Consider the following 19,234-nt stretch of genomic DNA (forward strand, 5'->3'; position numbering starts at 1 on the left):
TATATTTTATAGAATGAATAAATAGGTTATTATTACGGTTTGTAAGTAAAAATAGCACAGTTTTTACAGTAGAATTCTCATCATGTGTACCACCTGCAAAAGGTCTTCTGTCTATAGTTTGTAGAACGTGTATTTCCACCATTCATTTCTCTTTGCCCACCGAAGCTGTTAAAGTTTGAGAAAGGGTCGGATATAAACAACTTGTCCCACATCTTCGCATCTTTGTCGTGTGATAACCAAAAAACGATTATATCTCAAAATGGGAAAATTAACAAGTACTTCAACGACCTATCCGCAGGTAATATTGAACCACATTACAACTTGTTCTTTATTAAGTTATTTACATGCTATGCCCTGTTTATTCCTTCTTTACTTGTGCTATGCTTTTATCAACAGCTGTATCATTTTGAATACAAGAGCAGTAATTAGCGCAGTTTTCAAGCGTTAACCTATAACAAATTCTTTTTTCATCATTTTAAAATTTTTTATGACACATGATACATCAGAATCATGATATCTGCCTAAAAACCAAAATTTGATGGGTTTATAGTCGGAATGAAACACCAAGAGAGTTTTTGGTGCTTATATTTGCTGAATAAATGCGCTTTCATTTGAAATAATAGCCACATACATTTAATATGAATCTGAAACATACATAACGAGATTTAATAATGTAATTACGGTTGGTACATATTTAATTAAACTATAAATAACAAAATTGGAAGAATATGTGCACCCGTAACTGCCTATCTTGCTATCGCCTTTATCATTTCCAGCATTTAAAAGGACCAAAAAAATAAAAATAATGAAAGTTGAGTGGCAGCATGTTCATGTCAGACTGGTAGTAAAGCAGAAAAATTCTTCAAGACAGGCACTTAACATATTATCGGATATGTGTGGTTGGACAGAAGAGGGATTGCTGGCTGTTATAGGTCCAAGTGGATGTGGAAAGACCACGTTTCTGCGCATGCTGGCTGGTCGCGTCCCGCAAGATTCATTTACATCCGGATATGTTCACTACGACGGGAAGATGAGGAATATTTGTCAGTGGCTGGAAAAGATGGCTTACATAGGACAGCGCGATGTTGTTTACGAGCACCTCATAGCGAAAGACCATGTGATGTATTCGGCCCTGTTCAATCGGAACAAAATCGAAGACTTGGACCAGAAAATTCAAATTTTGTTTGACAAGCTGGATATGACGAAATGCATGCACAAAACGATGGATAAATTGTCAAATGGCGAAAGGAAAAGAGTGTTAATTGCCATGGAACTGATTAGGGAGCCGGACGTAATAATCATGGATGAACCAACAAGCGGTCTGGACAGTACAAGTGCGTTTTATCTTGTCAAATTTTTGAAAGAGTTCGCAATGAGCGGCAAAATTGTGATCTGCAGCATACATCAGCCAGATGAAAGGGTTATCAACCTGTTTGACAAGGTAATGGTGTTAAACATGGGGAAAACCGTTTTCTTCGGCGAAAAGAAAATCTGCGAAGAACTTTTGAGCAGACATGAAATTGTGAGAAATCCGCTTCTGTCATTTTCGACGCACATGATGGAACTGTGCTGGTTTGAAAATGATGGATATGATGCCGCTGCTTCTATGATCAAACTGGAAAGAATTTTCCGTGAGAACCAGGTCAAATATGAAAAGAGTATTGGCGAGATTTCGCATTTCAAGTCCAAAGATGATTTGTACATGAACATACAATTTAGTCCTTATCACGTCTTTTTTTTAGTGAAACGGTCGATGTGTGCGCGTTTCAATAACAAATTGTCTTTTCTGCATGTTATTGTGTTCAATTTACCGCTGCTTTTCTTTATCATTTTTGTGAAATTTTCGTTGGCTGGTATATCCGAATTTCAGTATAATTCTGGAAAGATCCTGTTCTACTGTGATGACTCTTTTCAAACGTTCGACAAATTCTACTCTTCAATGTTTACGCTAATAAGCACATCCATCATGTATCTAAACATAAATGATCTACCAAAGATATCAAACGAGCTTGCTGCGAACCGCTACTCTGTTATTTCGTATTATTTTGGAAGCATATTCGATGGAATGGCTATCTTTATACCGTCTACCATACTGGGTTTGCTTTCTATGTACATCTTCATAGACAGTATTTTTGATCTGAAGTTCGCGTTCCTGTCAATTTTATTTCTCTTAACCTCATGTCTTAACCTGTACTTTTTTAAGAACGTCTTTACAAGTCCGGTAGCCAAAATTCTTGTGTCGTTCGTATGTTTTATGGTTGGGTTTCTACTCCGGAAAGCGATGAATTATTTGGCGCCCCTGGAACAGCACAGTATAATCCGGCATCTGTTGCAGGGAATCATATGCGTCCTAGTTCCATCCTTTCTGCAGGTGAGTACCGTAATGCGTGTGCTATCTGAGAACCAAATAAGCAAGTGGCTGAGTAAGTGTTCTGGTAAAGAGAATTTGCTGCCGCTATATTTCATGGAGTGCAAAAGAATGTGCGAAAAAAACGAGCCCTACTCATCAAATGTATCTTTGCGCATTTCATTAATTTGTTTTGCCTTGTTATTCTACGTTGTAGCAGGCATTGCTGCACTGTGGAGGACAATTTGCCCAAAACTTAGGATGCGTTTAAGTAAAAGATAACATTATCGGGTAAGTATTGCATTCTTTTTTGCACGGCATCATTGATTATATGTTGATTATGAAAGGCGTATTCTACAACCTTATACGTTCTACAGGTACCACGATAAAGTTTCAACCGCTAATTGAACCACGTGGTCACGAAATACCACTCCTTAGGCCTGGTGGAGGTGTTCGAATATCATTTATGATAAGGAAAGTAAATATGGCATCAAAATGAAAGAATAGGTAATATTTGGTGGAGATACAATAAAATGCCAATTATTAGCTAAATTATCTTTGGAAAAAACTAAATATGGTGATTAGAACATTAGAAAGGTTTTAATTGTTTGTTATGGCAGTAAAACGTGTAGAATATCCTATTTAGTGCAATTGTCGCGTACAATGGCACATTGTTAATTGCAAGGGTACCTCAGATCGAGGTTAATTGGAGCGCTACAAGCGCACAGAATAAAGATAAGAATTTGTTGTTAAATGGCTCAGTAACAGTGCGTTATTCGTGGCAGACCTATTTGTTCACTAGCCATTATACCTAGCTGGATAGGTTCAGTACCAAAATTAAGATTGAAGACCTGTTAAATACAACGCCACCGCTTTGATGTTGCGAAATTGTAATTAACTCATAAACACACCATAATAATATGTAATAATGGTTTTCCTCCATTGCACTGCAATAACGCCGTCTCATGTTTGCTTTCGTGATCACCTTACGTTTCATTTTGATCTTCTTTTTCCATCCCTCATGGTCCGGTATATCACACAGAAAGAAGCAATCGCAATTGACGAGGCATTGTTAGAGACAGGTTACGACATCAATTCATTGATAGAAGTGGCTGGACTGTGTGCATTCGATGTGATAACTGCAATACTTAAGGAGAGGGAAGATGGTATACACGATATTCTCGTGGTATGTGGGCCTGGTAATAATGGGTCAGATGGGTTGGTCATCGCTAGGTGCCTGAAACTCTCAGGTTATAACGTTACGGTGTTCTACAAAAGGTTAAAACACCAAAATTTGGTTAATATAGCCAAAAATGTGGGTGTGGCATTCACGACCGACTGGCCAAAAGATGTACATCGATATGGATGTATTATCGATGCTATGTTCGGGTTTTCCTTTAAGCCGCCGCTGAGAGAGCCGTTTTCTTCCATCGTTGAGTGTATTTCTGAACACAGCAACGTTCTATCGATAGATGTTCCGAGTGGATATGAGATAGATAATGAAGATGCTAAATACTCGTTTGTTCCCAGGCATGTGGTGTGTTTTGTGGCTCCAAAGGTGTGCACAAAGATGTGCAGGTCGATCTTCATCACACGGTGCTTTGTTCCCAGGTACATTTACGATGATGACAACGATTATTCCAGATTTAAAAGAGTTTAACCTGTGTTTACGTGTCCATTAAAGTAACATGATCATAAATAGGCCTTTCTCTATTCTCAGATCGCATTTTGTTCGATTTGTGCGATACGCACGGTAGGTCCTTATTCATCTGCAGATAATCGTAAAATTGCAGGCAGCAACAACGACAGAACTTTTTCTTTGTTACGTTTTTTCGTGTATGCGCCGAACAAAAGCACGGATGACTGTGGCAACCCTTCACATGACATTCTCACATATCGATCAATTCATAAATGATTATCGCAACGAAAAAAATACACGCAAACTCCTGCCATACCGTGAAGAAACGGTGAGTCATTTGCGAGAGCTGATTAAATCTCAGGAAGAGTATGTGGGTTCACTGGGGGAGCACAAATTGCTTAAAGCGTTATACGAACAAGAACTGGAAAGGATAAAATACGTTTTAACAGACTATCTGAAAATTCGCCTGATGAAACTGCAAAAGAACTTTTATATCGACAGCGAGTACCTGTCAGAGTATGAAAGGGTGTTCTACCAGAAATTAGTTGATAAATTCAAGGAATACGATGTATTTGTGGAACAGAAGGAGGAATACGATGATTATGAATGCGTAGGTTTCATCGCATTGGTAGACATCGGCAACATAGTGATCGACAGCAATCGAGTAGATGTGCTTGCAGGTGATTTTTTCGTTGCCCAACTAGCGGATGTTAAGCATTTATTGCTAGATCGTAAAATCATGTTGGTGTAATCCGGCTTGTGATAAACTACCCAAAGAACGATAAATAATGCTGCCAATAGCACTTTAGAACACCTTGCATGTTTTGTAAACTCAATAAACACTATAGCTGTTTTATTAACAAATTCTTACTTTTTACAATTCCTGTTGCATACAAGGGGTATGTCGTTTGGTGTTGGTGTGAGAAGAGGTGTTTTCAACCGAGAGCTGTTGAAAACAAGTAAATTACGTCATATTTTATAATTAAAAGTAATTTACTTACCTTTTTACACCTTAAGTTGGATTAAAAAAAGAGAATTTATTTGTTCTGTTGCGCGCTATCAATTGAAAGTAAGTAAATCAGTTTTCGTAAAACTGACAGGTAGAGAGCATCATTACCGTAGCAGCTATTCACTATTAACAAAAATACCATAAAAAGGAAACAATCTCACAGCAAATTTGTTCCTCTGGTACTTTTGTATGAGAAGGAAAATAAACACACTTTGAACTAAAAAATGTAATTTGATCGTAAATCGTTATTTGGTCTTTTTTGTTCAGCATATACTTATAGTTTTGCTTTTTGTTGCCTTTTTCATATCGGAGTGAGTTGTTTTAGCTATATATTCTACAAATATACGGTTTAGTTCGTATTTTTCTTCAATTGTTTGTTATCGAACAGTACATCTCAAAGAATGCACTCAAATTTTTTATAAGAACTGTACCTTTTCTTCAGTATTAGACGGTAACTGCACCATTGCAGACGAACGTATCCAAACTCGTGTATTTGTATATCGGCGAAATACGGTTTAATGAACCGGTAGATTCATAGATACAACATTATTGGTCATTGTCTGTATCACAGGACAACAGAATTTGTTCGAATACTGCACTAAGTAAGAATATGTAAACATGTATCTGGTGATAACTGTCCGGAACAACAACGAATAGGTTTACCGTGTCACAAAGTGAGTTAAAAATAATTTGTACCAAAAATTAAGACAGATTATTGCGCTCATTCTGTGGCAATAAAACCTGAAAATTGAAAAATTCGTGTCAAAGAATGTATGTGGTGTAATGCCAACCTTGTTGGTAATCCAAATAATGTAATTTGTTTTTGCCACTATTACGGGCAAAATGATGTTTTGTTCGCATGTCATTTTTGGCAGACATTCCTATAATGATAAGAATCAACATTAAAGCAGGTGACAGGTTGATAAAAAAGCATTTTTTATGTGTATCCGTTACAACGCTTCTTGTTACACGTTTTTACAGACAGGTTTGCTGTTATTTTTAGTTTCGCTCGTTTTCAACATGGAGAAGATTTGTAAGGCAATCCGTTACAAGCCGACAATTTCCCACCATCTCACGTGCAGTACACCGGGCCAGGTGTGAATCGAAGTATTTAAAGATTTGGTAGTTTTCATTTTACAATTTAGCAGCGAATCTAGAACGTAAACTTTTATTTATCATGAAAACTTCCTTTCAAAATCAAGAAAAGTACCAACCCGATAACATCAAACGTCATATTCTACATCTGTTATCATTAAAAAAGTATAAAAGCAATGTCTTAGGTGCCGATATGGTGTTTTTAGTTGTTTTCTTCTTCACAGTTTTTTGTAGAGAAACTCATAATTTTGATATGGATGGCCTTCTGTACACGAAGAACCAGTTGGAATATCTGATCGCAGATTTTAAAGATGCTCTGATATCCAGCCAGAAAGATTCAAGAAAAAAAGAATTATTCCTTGACACGTTTGTACGCCTGCCCAGGAAGAATGAGAAGATATCGTGTAAGCATGTTCTGCTTGCTATCGACTTGGGAGGCACGTATCTCAAGCTTGGTCTGTACAAAATCGCAGAGAATGAACTAACAGAGCACAGGCCGGCCAGAAAAGTGCCAATTCCAAGGGCAGACGAAACCACAAAGAAAATGGATTGTTTTGAATGGATAGCCAATGAAACAAGGAAGTACCTGGACAAGACAGACTTTAAAAAATCGGCACGTGCTGGCATGACATTCTCTCATCCGATAGCACACGAGTCAATTAGTGTTGGTAAGGTACTAAAGCTTGGTAAAGATTTTCCCTTCAGACCAATCGATTTGAGCCGTGAAAACGACCCGGTAAAAATGATGAATACCGCTTTTGAAAAATTTAAAGTGCCCGTGAAGGTTGATGTGATTCTGAATGATGCGACTGCTACGGCAGCAGGTCTAATTTTCGGCAAGAATGACGAGGAGGCGGTGAACATAGGAATTGTGCTCGGCACAGGAACAAATGCAGCATACGTAGAGAGAACGAACAGATTAAAGCCTACCATTATCAATACGGAGTGGGCAAGCTTTGATAAAATGAGTGTGCATAAGTCTGAATACGACGTAGCTATCGAAAAAGCTGTAAATGAGCAGGGTAAGGTGTATAAGAGGATGGATGCAATGCTAGGAGGTAAGAGTTTTATGCAGTTGATACTGTTGATGGCCCAAAAACACATTGCAAGTCAGATTAGTTTGAAGGGCTGTGCACAGGAATCATTTATGATGATAAAGGGACAGGAAAAACATGAGGGAGAGCTGTTAAGGAATGACAAGGGAATTATGACGGAAGATATTAGATGTTTTAGTTCTGGTGAAACGAGTGGATATTTAAGCGAAGAATCGGTTAGTACAAAACAGCAAAGTACCGAGAACCAAGATAACGCGTATAAAACAACGAGAGAGGATTTACAGGAAAAAAAAGGAACAAAAATCAACCCATCCACATCACAGGAGTCGAATTACGTATTGGTGGACATTGCGTATGTGCTGAACCTGGTAAAAAGCTCTGAGGCAAGTTTGATTGACAACGAAAGATTTGTTCTAAGTTGCTATAGAACATTGAAACGAAGGACCGCACAGATATTGATGGGCATGATGGTGTCTATTGTTGAGTCTCAGACCACCAACATGGAGAACATAAAGGTGAACATCGCGGTAAACGGGTCGCAATTTGAAGTTGAGCACGACATGGCTGTTTTCTACGAGGTGCTGAGCGAAGTGTGCACGCTCACCGGTCTCAAATACCAGAATGTCAACGTCTTGAATCTGCAGGATGCATCCCTGGTGGGCACTGTGAAGGTATTGGCGTATGAACTCTCAGAACGATCGTTTTTTCGTAGTATGAAAGAACTCTTCTCTTAATTAAAGTGAAGTAAGTTGAGCTGTGCTAGGATTAAGCATTCATGGATGCGTTTTGTTACAAAATATTTTACGGCATTTTTGTTGTTTCATTTTGCGTACTCATCTGTTCTTACCCTTGAGCTTGCTTTTTTGCGCGCTATTTTCACTGCCCAGACAGAAATGAACCTGCCCGACCCACCAAGCGACACAATAACCGACATAAAAGTGCGAGAAGACAATATTTACGTTTCTTCGTTCGATAAAACACTGAGAATATACCAAGACGGTCTCCTGTCTCGCACGATCGCGCACAACCTGCCCATTTTGAAAGTAGAGTTCTTCAACAGCGAGCCAATTTTCACTGATATTGCCGGTAATGTCAACACGCACCACCTGTGTATTAAAACTGATTGCGGCGGCATCCAAGGCATTTCGGTGCACAACAATGCAATTATCGCGGCTGGTTGGAATAAGAAGCTGCAGATAATCCAAAACAACGAAATACAACGTACAATAGAACTACAGGAAAAGGTGTATGCAATGGACCGATGCGATGATGTCATCCTTATGGGCTGTAGCAACAACACATACATGCTTGTTGATATGAGAAAGCCCGAAAAAATAATGAGACGAAGCGTGGCTGGTCCTATTACCAGCGTGGTACTGAGTGAATATGCGATAATTGGCATGCTGAACGGTAAAATTCGTGTTGATTCCTCGGTGATGGGCAGCAGCCGAGCATCCGACACGTATACGTTCAACTGCCACCATAAATCGAGTGGCAACAAACGAATAAACTACCCCGTGAACGCCTTGATACTTGATGGCACGCTCATATCGTGTGGTAGCGATGGGTCTATAAACGAATGGAATGTTCTCGATAGAATGATGCTAAAGGAAATATACCGCTCTGATTTGAATGTCTCAGCCATTGAAAGGTATAAAAATAAGATTGTGGCTGGTTTGAGCTATAACTACGAGCAGGGTGACAGAGAAAGCTTCAAACCCGAACTTAGAATCCTGCACAGGTGATCACGTACATACGGTTGGATCTGTCAAAAATTATGTTGTTTAATGAATGATGCGTGCTTCTGTGCGTATTTCTCAGTAAATTTGGTTTTTCATCTCACAACCGTGCCAACAAGCAAGTTATAGCTATCAATACGTGCCTGATGATCGTTTGGATCAAGTGCTCTTGATTGTTCCGTATTGCTTTCTAAATGGGATGCCTTGCTCAATGTTGACGGAGAGGGATCGTTTTCAACGATTGTTGCTTAAAGAGGATACTTTGCTTGGTGTTGACATGAAGAATAATAATTTTGACATTTGCGATCATCAAGGAACCTTTACTTGTGCAGCTGCCATATACCCATCCCGCATCTTGGCATCTCCATTGTTACACACCGCTCATGGCGCCGTATTCTGGTAATAAACCGGCACTTGTACAGTTTTGAACTTCACATTAACCACTATAGCTTAGAGGGCGTCACCCCGATTAACAGCTTGACATTACGCTCTTTAATTCCTTCATTGGTAATTTCCAGCCTGTAGCACTGGTTTTGGCAGTACAGCACTCCGAATCCCTTTATAACCGAGCTGTGCCTGTCGTTGCTCAGAAGATACTTCACATCCTTTCCTCCCTCCAGGTCCCAAATCATTCTGTTATCGCAGTCAGCATCAAATTTAACATATTTTGAGCTGTTGCCCGCTAAAGACGTGACACATTCGATCACCAGTTCGTTCTTTACCATGTGCACGGGATGCTGTGCTAGATTAACGTACAATTTCCTGTTGCGTGGTGTCTTCGGCCTGATGCCGATTTTGATTTTGTTGCGTCCCTTCAGCGAGAAAAGAAACTGCGCATTGCTTGCTGTGACTATTTTGAGGTTGTTGACTATTTTTCGCCTGTCAGCCGTTATGGTCACGTAAAACTCGTCAGTAATTTCGCTGTGCACCTCAAGAAAAATTATGCTGCCTGTTTCGACCGGAAAACGGTACTCCAGGCTTTTGTTGTATACGGACTCGAACAAACTCTTGTTCTTGCTGTAGCTAAGCATACGCATGCGGAACATCAGCGAAGGAAGGAAATAATCGTGGAGATGTGCCTCCAGGTCTTCCGTGTAACTTATGTACATGCATCGTGTCGTCTCAAAGTCTTTTATGTTGTACACCACGGTGCTATTCTCATTGGTTAGTATTGTGTCCACCAGCACCTCTGGATCTGTGTAGTTGAGCACCATGCATTCAACATCCTTGTACCTGACCAGGTACACCTTCAGGTTCGTGCTAATTTGCTTGGAAGTAACGACTGATGCGCACATCCCGAACAGCTTTAGGCGCAGGCTCGTGTTCCCAAGCACATCGACCAACTCATTTTTCTCCAACTCCAGCAAAATGCTCTTCTCAACGTAGTTCGTGTTGGTCTCCCGTATCCCCTCTATTCGCTGCACCAAATCATCCACATTTAACCGATCGATCTTGTCATTGTTCGTGTTGCGCACCTCGTGCTCTCTCTTCTCGAAGAAGCACGCGTGCATCTTCGATACATCCTCCTGGCTAATAAAAAACGAGCGGTTCGTCAGATAATAGTACAATTGCACTTTCCCATTGTACACATGAACTGCCATAAACTCGGGCTCCCTCTGATCGCTCCGCTGGAAGAACATGGTATCCTCCTCCACGATACGTATGTAATCGTAGCACTCGTTTTGGAAGTACAACCGAACTCTTGACACTCTTCCGCTGATCTCCTCTATCTCTTTGAAGTACAGAAAATTCTTATACATCGCACCGAATACGTCCAGCTCATAAAAATCCATCAGTAAAAGAATGTCCTCATCGCCAATTCTCATCTTCTCACGGAGCATTTTGTACTTCTTATTTTCGGACATGTGTTCGCTTACGGCCATTTCCCCCGTTTGACTCGATTTTCCTACCCCAGTCTGCTTACCAAGCCGTTCACATCCACGAGTCCTGCATTCTGCTTTAAACGTGCTTGTTGTGCTATAGCACGATTCATCGTCCGTTTTTGCACCATTTTGTGTTGAACCTTTCTCCAAATCGTCCTCTTCTTTGTCTTCTCCTGATGTTCTTGACCTGACACTGTTTGATCTGCCACCATCAGGTTCGGTAAACTCATCCAATCTCATTCTGTTCGCAACACCGGATTGTACCACCCTCTTCCCATCATTCTTACCATCACATACTATCGCGTTACCCGTTTCGCTGCCATTTCCGTACCTATCGCTCAAAATGCTCCTAACCGCATCTTTGTCAAAAATGAGCTCTGCCAGATAAATCCGGTCTGTGCTGTTGTTTATATACGATGAGTTCCTTAGCAAAACGTAATGTGCTCTTCTTTTGATGGCCTTGTAGTTCATCGTCATGTACAGCCTTATCTTGTTCGCCACGTCCTTGCACCACGATTGGTAATCTGCGTTGCTGAAGATCGGCACGCTGTGATTAACAAACTTGAGGCTGGGGCTGACCATGGGCAGCGGGAACTGGTAAAAATTGGGGAACAGCATTTTGGTCATCAAACCGTATTTAAGAACTTTCTTGAGGATGGAGCTCACCACGCCCTCGAAGTAAATGTTTTCGCCTGTCGTGGTGCTTAAAAACGCTTTGACCGTGACCGTAAATTGAGGATCAGAAAGAAATGAAAGCTCCCAGCGAGTGTTGGACGAGATGGACGGAATATTGCACAGCACCTTCCCACTGAACCTGCCGAGTGTGCACACTGCGTTCACCTTCAGTTTTTTTAGCAGATTCACTGTTAGAAAGAATTTTGTTTCGCCGTTGTACTCTACATCAAGAATCGTGTGCACACGGTCAAACACGAATGTCTCATCCTTGGTGCCATCCAGTTCAAGAAATGAGTCACTCAGTGTGTCCGCATCCTCACGCACTGTGCCCTGTATGCTCGCATGATCTACACGCGCACTCCGCTCATCAAAATACCTGTTCAACTCGTTCTTTAAGACCGTAAGGTTGCTCTCTATCAGTTCATCAATCTTTCTCCGCGCATTTCTTCCCTTTTTCATCTTTTTCATGAGCAGTGCACACTGCTCATCATCGATAACACGCACGTTGCCAATCACTGGTGCTTCAGGTGATATTTTGATGTCCTCGATCACCAAATCGCTAAGTATCCGCTTAGTGCGCATGGATGCCATTCTTCTCATGAGACCCCTGCACATCCGGTCTTTGTGAGCGTATGACACGCTCAGCTCAACCCACAGCCGTTGCATGAGCAGGTTGAACCATGCCACATCTGTGCACACATGTTGAGAAGCCTCAATTATACTTGATTGGTTTGAGGAGATGCTCCTCTTACCAATTGGCCTGTTTATTGTTATTCGTTTTCTATTTTTTGAGAAAGTTCTGAGTATGCGCTCGATTATGAATGGAGAGGCAGTCAGGCCCAAAATGTAAGACAGAAGGAGCAGCAGGAACATTAAAGGGTGGGTAAACGGAGTTTAATTGTGGGGATGAAATTAAAAAATAAATGGAAATAATTGAGGAGTGTTGATGCAAGTGAAGGATACAGGAGCTGTGCACGTGCGAGGAGGTAATCAACAGCAGCAATGCACCTGAACGTAGAAGAACGGTATTCTAATCTGCGAACGGTGAAGTGCCATTAGGTACAATGCATCACACGGAGGACAGAGCAACCGAATGAATGGGAGTAACCGTGTTTGCAATGAAATATCAAAGCATGGAACGTATCAGATAATCAACAGCAAAACACTCCTGAGGTGTCTTCGAATCATATTGATGTATGTGATGGTATTGTCTACCAGAGCAGGTAGTAAAACGTGTCGGCTCAAACTATGCAAATTGACCGAATTACTGGGACGGCAAAGATAATTTGTTGATTCAATTATTTTTTGGTAATGTATTCTGCTCAGCGTATTTTTTGTTGCCAGATAGGCTGTCAAAATGAACTGCTGTGTAGAAGGTAAGCACGAGAAACGATCAGTGATAATAACAAGAAATGTTTATAACATGGCAAATAAATTCATTTTACTTGGCAATCTGTTACAACAGCACATTGCAGCACCTCATCAAACTGTTTGGGTTGCTGTCACAACCAATGATACACAGGGGAAGAAAGGATAACGAGGGTTTCATTATGAACCGCCTACGAATTAATCTTTCTCATTCTTTGAACTCATCTCTGCTAGCGCACCTCTTTGGACCTTTCCACAAACATAGCTGCTGAGATAGGTTCAATCCTGAGTTGTTGTGAACGAGAAGGTTGATCACCACACTCAACTGCTGAGTCGTTTAATTTTAACATCAAAGCTGCTTGGCGTGCTGCTCATCGTCATCTGAATGGTTGACTCGGGTAGCAGCGCAGTGCTACTCTAAGATAAGCAACAGGATCACTGCATGGCTCTGAAAAGCTAACATTACAACATAACATGTACATCTCTACGTGCTAGCAGGGCACTTACAGCAAATAAAATTTGCAGCACGATGAGAATATGCCATGCTTATCTTGCACACAGCATTGCTGCTTACAAAGTTTTACTTTTACTCATTGAGATGGTAACGAAGAAAAATGGTAAAAATCCTTCCCTAGCAAACCCTTGCTCGTCAGAAAGCTTGCATCAAAAGCATAACACGTGCAGAACAGCCCCGCTTGTCACCAAACACCGTTTTAATCCAACCTCATTTAAAAATGATGTAATAAATTATAAAAATTATCACAACAATCAACACGTACACGAAGTACTGCCTTAATCTATTCTCCATAAACATTCTTCTGCTTTCACTCTGGAACTTGCTGACCTTGGTGCTCAGCTCATCTGCTAACACGTTCAACTTGTCGAGCTCCTCTCCCCTGTTAACTAACGTGTTCAGAGACTTGGCGCACACATCGCGTGCCTTCAACACCTCCTTCTGTATCTCATCGTTGCTTCGCTCGGAATTGAAAGTGTTCATAAGCTCAGCCACTCTCTTTTCAAAGCCGGTCTCTCTCCCGTTTTCTTCCAGGTCCTTGGTGAGCATGTTGTAAAATGCTGTTATGTCCTTTGGTGCCGTAACATCATCTACGATAGAGGCGTATACGTAGAGCGTTGACAGCTGCAAGAAAAACACGTACTGGTTATTCGAGGAATCGTACTTGAAAAGCTGTTTATCTTCTGGCATGGCAGTTATTATTTTGCGCAGCTCGTTGTAAACACTGTCGTTTTCTATCGCTTTCTTTCCAAGTCGCGAATAAATGTTTGTTAGGATGCTGCGGTTTTTCTTGTCGCACAGCTGTAGGTAAAGAATGGCCATAGGGGTGCGTGATGAGCGAAATTAAAAGGAGATGTAATTAAGGATAGGTGGGTTTCGAGCAGCTGCAAGCATTTCGTGGGCAAAGGGTGCAAAAATGGATTATCGTATTTTTGGAATGTTGCTGTATGAACGGGAGCGGTGTTTTTGACACAGTCTAAAAAGGGTAAATCGCATTTGTGGAATCGAAAAGGAGAAAACGCACAAGAAACGAGATAACGGGTGGAGTGATGATAATATGAGCAAATAATACCAAATTAAACAATAACACTTATTATAATGTTACTGAACACGTATTCATTGCTAAACATACCTCAATGGTAGAGAGCATTCCACAGATTAACAAATACAGAAAAAGACAAAAAGAGACATTAAATGATGTTCTAAGGATTGGTAAGAAAAACGTGATTACGGCATCGTTGTAAACGAAAAAAGGTGTGCATCATCGAGTTGGACGGTACGTATCGCATCGATACACAACAACACAGTGAAATGTAGGTTTTCTCGTTATGTTTACACACTCATGTGGCCTGAACCACAAATAGTACATGCAACCATTTATACCATTCATTAAATGGCATCTATAAACTGCACGCTATACTAAACTCCTCAATTCTTACGACATAAACGGCTAAAATATTGTAAGAAAACCTGAACGCTAAGTTTAATCGAGCTGCAGTAGCACGTTCCATGTTATTAAGTAAACCTAATATTCACTTCATCAACGTAACGATCCGTTTGTTTGGTGGTAATTTAATGGCACATAGGTGTAGAATTAATTGTAAAGTATTGCCATCATGAGATGCATCCTTGTGTTCAACCTAACGTGAAGAGAATTATTCTATTTTTAGCGATCAGCCACTCTTTTTCATCAAAAATGTGCTTGCCTATCTCTTCACGCTCCTAAATTACTGATGAGCACATTTATCTCACACAAACCGGTCCATCTAACTTGCCAGACAAACCCTACTAGTGCGCTAGCACTGAATATAGCATTATTGTCCCTTCATTCGCTGGACTTATTGCACGTTATGTCTTGGTAAACCGGTTTTTCGTGAAGTGCCTGCAATCATCAAACATGCAACTATTGCACATTTTAGAAAACCGCAGGTTTTCCCAAGAAGTGCATCTTCAGCGGTTGGTTCAATCACATCATCTCAGGTCTTCTAAGGTATGCTAAACCTGTTTCTACACCTTTCATCACATTACCGTTCCTGATCACCAATCCAGAATTAGATCTCCTCTTCTGCTATGCTTACGATAGTACAGCACAATCGTGCAGCTTCATCTATCTCTTACTTGTAATCGATCACCGATGGAATGTATCAATCAATTAATCATGACTGGTTTAAAATGAAGGCCTGGCAGTGCAAGATTTACAAAGTTTTTCAAAAATATGTAATTTTTGGTGTTGGACGTTCTGCTCAACGCGTACAATCAATTATTCGGTCCTTGGTTCATAGAATCATATGAATATTTTATGAGGCTGACTCTTCCTTTGTATGTGTTTGAATCCTGAACCGGAGAACAAAGCATGGCACTCTGCCCATGTAGTCATTCAAGATCAACCACGTAATAATTACGGAAACGGTCACCTGATTACCTGAACGGTATTCGCTCAAACGCGTGTTTACGCTGTTCATCCGAATATGACACCGGCTCAATGGCGATATGTAAATGGATATGTGAGGTAATTTTTGATAAATTTGCTTGTGGCCGGGCTGTGCCACACACCACGTTCCTTCTCAGGCATACTTACAGCACAAGAATAGTTGTTGGTTCAACAAGTAGCAAACACTGCGTGATGTGAAAGATAGAAAGGCATGATGTGAAAAAGCAAAGGAAGCGTAGTGCACGAACCATACACGCTGTGCAGTTCTCCACAACTAGTACTATAAACGCAGAATGTACGGAATGCAAGGCTGTTCCAATGAGCGCGCTGTAAAGTCTAAAATATAACAAAAATGCGTACAAATAAAAGTACGGCACAGCTTCAGCCATGTGCTGCTTAGCTGATGAACATTTATGGACCCATTCATATTCAGGAAACGTATAAAAAACGCACCTTTAACACCGAAATTAAAAAGGCACCCTTCAAATGTCCGATACCACCGAGAAATCCTTCGATTGTCGCTTTTTCGAAAAGAAATATCCTGATGTAGGCGAGCTAGTAATAGGCAAGAACACGCGCATAACAGATCTTGGCGTGTACGTAAAGCTCTTGGAGTACAACAACATAGAAGGATTGATAGTGGTGGGCGAGTTATCCAAAAAAAGAATAAAAAATGTACAAAAAATGATTAAACTGGGAAAGATAGAAGTGTGCAGTGTGCTACGCGTGGACCATGAAAAAGGCTACATCGATCTGTCGAGAAAGAAAGTATTGGCAAGCGATTTCGATGAGTGCTACAAGCGGTATTGTCAGAATAAGATCGGGCATAACATAATGGTAAGTGCCGCTAAGAAGATGGACATTGGTGTTATGGAGCTGTACGAGTCTTTTGGATGGGAGAAGGCAAGAGAATATGGCAGCTTGTACGGTTATTTTGGACTGTTGATGAGTGCCCTGAGCCGGAAGAGCGATGAGAAGAAAGAAGCCGTGGCGGGCGTGAGCGCACAGGATGTGAGCAGTGCTGCCGATAAGGTAGGCGAAGCGAGCAAGAATAGCATGACCAGGAATCCGGTCACGTACGAGGACCTTGTGAAGAACATCAATCCATCAATGATCGATGTTTTGGTGGAGCAGACCAAGTTGAAGTACAACGTTCAAAAGGTGAAGATACGCGCAGATATCGACGTAACGTGCCCGGCAAAAGGTGGAATAGAGGCAATAAAGGACGCGCTGCGCAGCGTAAAATCAGTGCACGACAGGATCGAAGTGTCACTGATACGCCCGCCAACCTACGCCATAACGCTGCTCTTACACGATAGGGAAGAGGGCGTACGGCTCGTCAAGGATGGGTGTGAGCGAATTAAAAACAGGATTGAAGAACTCGATGGCACGTACGCGGTAGTCAACAAGGTCAAAGTGTACGGTTTTAAGGAAAAGAAAGACCTTAATCGCAGGTTTGGAGAGGCAATAGATGTGGAGAGCGACGAGGAGTGATCAATAAACGGTGTTCTAATGAACGAAGCGTTCATGTATAGCCTGTGGTGCCTTACAGCACGAAAAAGGCACAAATAATTTGGTGAAGATGCCTGAACTGCCTCTTTGCATGCGAATTGCTGTTTATTTACCGGTTGCGACCTTAGGAGCACACTTTTCAGATCCTGTCTGTGCTCTTCATTTCGTGCAAGCACAGTACCAAATACCACCTCTCAGTTCATCCCCACTCCTCAATTTTCACCAAGTTCTTCTCCACAACGTTCAGCTGCACCTCGCCAATCCTCCACACCTTCACATCACCCAACACAACAACATCACCCTCACACATCCTCATCTCATTCAGCACATCGTTCTCAATTACAGCACCTATCGTGCCCGTGTCATCCATAAATTTGATGTTGCTTACCTCAGCGTTAAAATACTCAATTTTAGCTACGAGCACTGCCAGACGGTGCACGGCGTAGCAATCGCTTTCTTTTATTTTTTGGATAGTGGTCGTGTTTTCGTGTGTTATGTCTTTCAAGCGCTGCATATTCACCCGTATTGATGGATCATCCTGGGTGCGTATGTTTGGGTGACTGTGCACTGAACTTATGTTAGGTGATGATGTGCGTGTTTCTACGGGTGGGTCCATCTCTGCGCGTTCTCCACGTGTACTAACCGGCAGATACATCTCTACGTGCCCATCCTCTCCACCCCCATCAGCAATCACTCCACCTAAATCGCGTTCACTTCTCTTTTCCTCACCATGCTCTTCTCCTTCTTTCTTCTGATTGAGCTCTTCGCTGTTTAACTCAGTAGCACTCAAATCATCCGTATCAATACTCCCCTCCTCACTCTCTTTACCACTCTCTTTACCACTCTCTTTACCACTCTCTTTACCACTCTCTTTACCACTCTCTTTACCACTCTCTTTACCACTCTCTTTACCATTCTCTTTACCACTCCCCTCCTCATTCTCTTTATCACACACTCCCTCTTCCGCACCTATGCTTCCTTCATTCACACCACTCCCAATGCTTTCACTTTCCATACCTCCGCTCTCTTCGTCCAACTCATCCATCACGTTCTCATCACTTATCATTGCTTCCAATTCATCAATTACCTCCCCTAAAGAACTCTCCTCACTGATTTGCTTATCCAATTCGATACTTTCCTTCTTTATCGCATTTTCTGCTGTAATTACATTCGTATTTTTCTCTGCTCTTTTCTCCTCCTCATCCCTTGCACCCGTCACTAATCCTTCACCTTTCACCATCAATAATCCTTCACCTGCGCTATTCTCCTCATTTTCATTCTTTCCCCGCTTTTGTCTCAAAAGTGCAATCAATTCGTTAATTTCGGTCATTGCGCATCAAAACGTGGAGGGTCCTTTAAAGACCGGTTTAAACAGCCAAGCAACAGCGTACACGTTTTACGCACGCATTCCTGATGAGCGGTGCACATCGTTCTATCCACAGCACACCACGTACAACACCGTTAAAATACCTGCGCGGTATGCCTGTGAACACAGGAATGTAGTCGGTCGTGTCTGCACCGCATGCACGTGGACGAACGTATTGGTAAACATTTCAGCGATTCTATCCATGCGATCGCTCATTGCTATGCGCAGCGGTGCAATCCACCCGTTCAATTCGTGCGGCCATCGTCCCGCATATTCCCACTATTTGTAGTTCTTGGTCCGCCATCCCTATGAACAAAAAATTTGAGGAAGGATACAGGGAAGCGTTTGAAGATGTAAAGAACGATTTGCTCTTTGTACGGGGCTTTGTCCTGAGACACACGGATTTGGTGCTTGAGGATGTGCTTGGCATGGATGATGAACAGATTGTGAAGATGTACAGGAGATTGAAGAGCGTAGGGAAGGGAAATCTGGACTGGTAATGGGCGGCCATTCGGTGATCGGCAAGAATGGGTGTTAGTGATTAGCAATGATCAGAACATGAAAAGGAGGTGCAACACGATACCATAACCGTATGGTACAT

General features: G+C 41.5%; 9 protein-coding genes across 9 annotated transcripts; 6 read left to right on the plus strand and 3 right to left on the minus strand.

Annotated features, from left to right (window-relative positions):
- Nucleotides 1-805: 805 nt before the first annotated feature.
- Nucleotides 806-2,836, plus strand: VCUG_01069 (uncharacterized protein; the record flags this gene model as incomplete). Its single annotated transcript, XM_008075898.1, has 1 exon — nt 806-2,836. One exon carries the CDS (start codon nt 806-808, stop codon nt 2,627-2,629), a length of 1,824 nt encoding a protein of 607 aa, XP_008074089.1. The 3' UTR covers nt 2,630-2,836.
- A 439-nt stretch (nt 2,837-3,275) lies between these two features.
- Nucleotides 3,276-4,156, plus strand: VCUG_01070 (uncharacterized protein; the record flags this gene model as incomplete). Its single annotated transcript, XM_008075899.1, has 1 exon — nt 3,276-4,156. The coding sequence occupies one exon, from the start codon at nt 3,276-3,278 to the stop codon at nt 4,005-4,007; it is 732 nt and encodes a 243-aa protein (XP_008074090.1). The 3' UTR covers nt 4,008-4,156.
- Nucleotides 4,157-4,227: 71 nt separating this feature from the next.
- Nucleotides 4,228-4,821, plus strand: VCUG_01071 (uncharacterized protein; the record flags this gene model as incomplete). Its single annotated transcript, XM_008075900.1, has 1 exon — nt 4,228-4,821. The coding sequence occupies one exon, from the start codon at nt 4,228-4,230 to the stop codon at nt 4,735-4,737; it is 510 nt and encodes a 169-aa protein (XP_008074091.1). The 3' UTR covers nt 4,738-4,821.
- Nucleotides 4,822-6,172: 1,351 nt separating this feature from the next.
- On the plus strand, nt 6,173-7,879 carry VCUG_01072 (uncharacterized protein; the record flags this gene model as incomplete). The annotated part of the gene is made up of 1 exon (XM_008075901.1): nt 6,173-7,879. The coding sequence occupies one exon, from the start codon at nt 6,173-6,175 to the stop codon at nt 7,877-7,879; it is 1,707 nt and encodes a 568-aa protein (XP_008074092.1).
- A 131-nt stretch (nt 7,880-8,010) lies between these two features.
- VCUG_01073 (uncharacterized protein) lies at nt 8,011-9,600 on the plus strand. Its single transcript, XM_008075902.1, has one exon. It carries the CDS (start codon nt 8,039-8,041, stop codon nt 8,888-8,890), a length of 852 nt encoding a protein of 283 aa, XP_008074093.1. The 5' UTR covers nt 8,011-8,038; the 3' UTR covers nt 8,891-9,600.
- On the minus strand, nt 8,910-12,320 carry VCUG_01074 (uncharacterized protein). The gene has a single exon (XM_008075903.1). The coding sequence runs from the start codon at nt 12,313-12,315 to the stop codon at nt 9,328-9,330; it is 2,988 nt and encodes a 995-aa protein (XP_008074094.1). The 5' UTR covers nt 12,316-12,320; the 3' UTR covers nt 8,910-9,327.
- A 570-nt stretch (nt 12,321-12,890) lies between these two features.
- On the minus strand, nt 12,891-14,284 carry VCUG_01075 (uncharacterized protein). The gene has a single exon (XM_008075904.1). It carries the CDS (start codon nt 14,144-14,146, stop codon nt 13,535-13,537), a length of 612 nt encoding a protein of 203 aa, XP_008074095.1. The 5' UTR covers nt 14,147-14,284; the 3' UTR covers nt 12,891-13,534.
- A 1,132-nt stretch (nt 14,285-15,416) lies between these two features.
- On the plus strand, nt 15,417-17,295 carry VCUG_01076 (uncharacterized protein). The gene has a single exon (XM_008075905.1). It carries the CDS (start codon nt 16,242-16,244, stop codon nt 17,247-17,249), a length of 1,008 nt encoding a protein of 335 aa, XP_008074096.1. The 5' UTR covers nt 15,417-16,241; the 3' UTR covers nt 17,250-17,295.
- Nucleotides 17,296-17,358: 63 nt separating this feature from the next.
- VCUG_01077 (uncharacterized protein) lies at nt 17,359-18,943 on the minus strand. Its single transcript, XM_008075906.1, has one exon. It carries the CDS (start codon nt 18,595-18,597, stop codon nt 17,467-17,469), a length of 1,131 nt encoding a protein of 376 aa, XP_008074097.1. The 5' UTR covers nt 18,598-18,943; the 3' UTR covers nt 17,359-17,466.
- Between the last annotated feature and the right edge of the window lie 291 nt (nt 18,944-19,234).

This window comes from Vavraia culicis (assembly GCF_000192795.1).
Source record: "Vavraia culicis subsp. floridensis unplaced genomic scaffold supercont1.15, whole genome shotgun sequence".
Classification (NCBI taxonomy): domain Eukaryota; kingdom Fungi; phylum Microsporidia; family Pleistophoridae; genus Vavraia; species Vavraia culicis.

What these genes read in the sequence shown, in the direction of transcription:
- VCUG_01076 (XM_008075905.1), top strand. Translation starts at nt 16,242, where the DNA reads ATGTCCGATACCACCGAGAAATCCTTCGATTGTCGCTTTTTCGAAAAG.
- VCUG_01075 (XM_008075904.1), bottom strand. Translation starts at nt 14,146, where the DNA reads ATGGCCATTCTTTACCTACAGCTGTGCGACAAGAAAAACCGCAGCATC.
- VCUG_01074 (XM_008075903.1), bottom strand. Translation starts at nt 12,315, where the DNA reads ATGTTCCTGCTGCTCCTTCTGTCTTACATTTTGGGCCTGACTGCCTCT.
- VCUG_01077 (XM_008075906.1), bottom strand. Translation starts at nt 18,597, where the DNA reads ATGACCGAAATTAACGAATTGATTGCACTTTTGAGACAAAAGCGGGGA.
- VCUG_01073 (XM_008075902.1), top strand. Translation starts at nt 8,039, where the DNA reads ATGAACCTGCCCGACCCACCAAGCGACACAATAACCGACATAAAAGTG.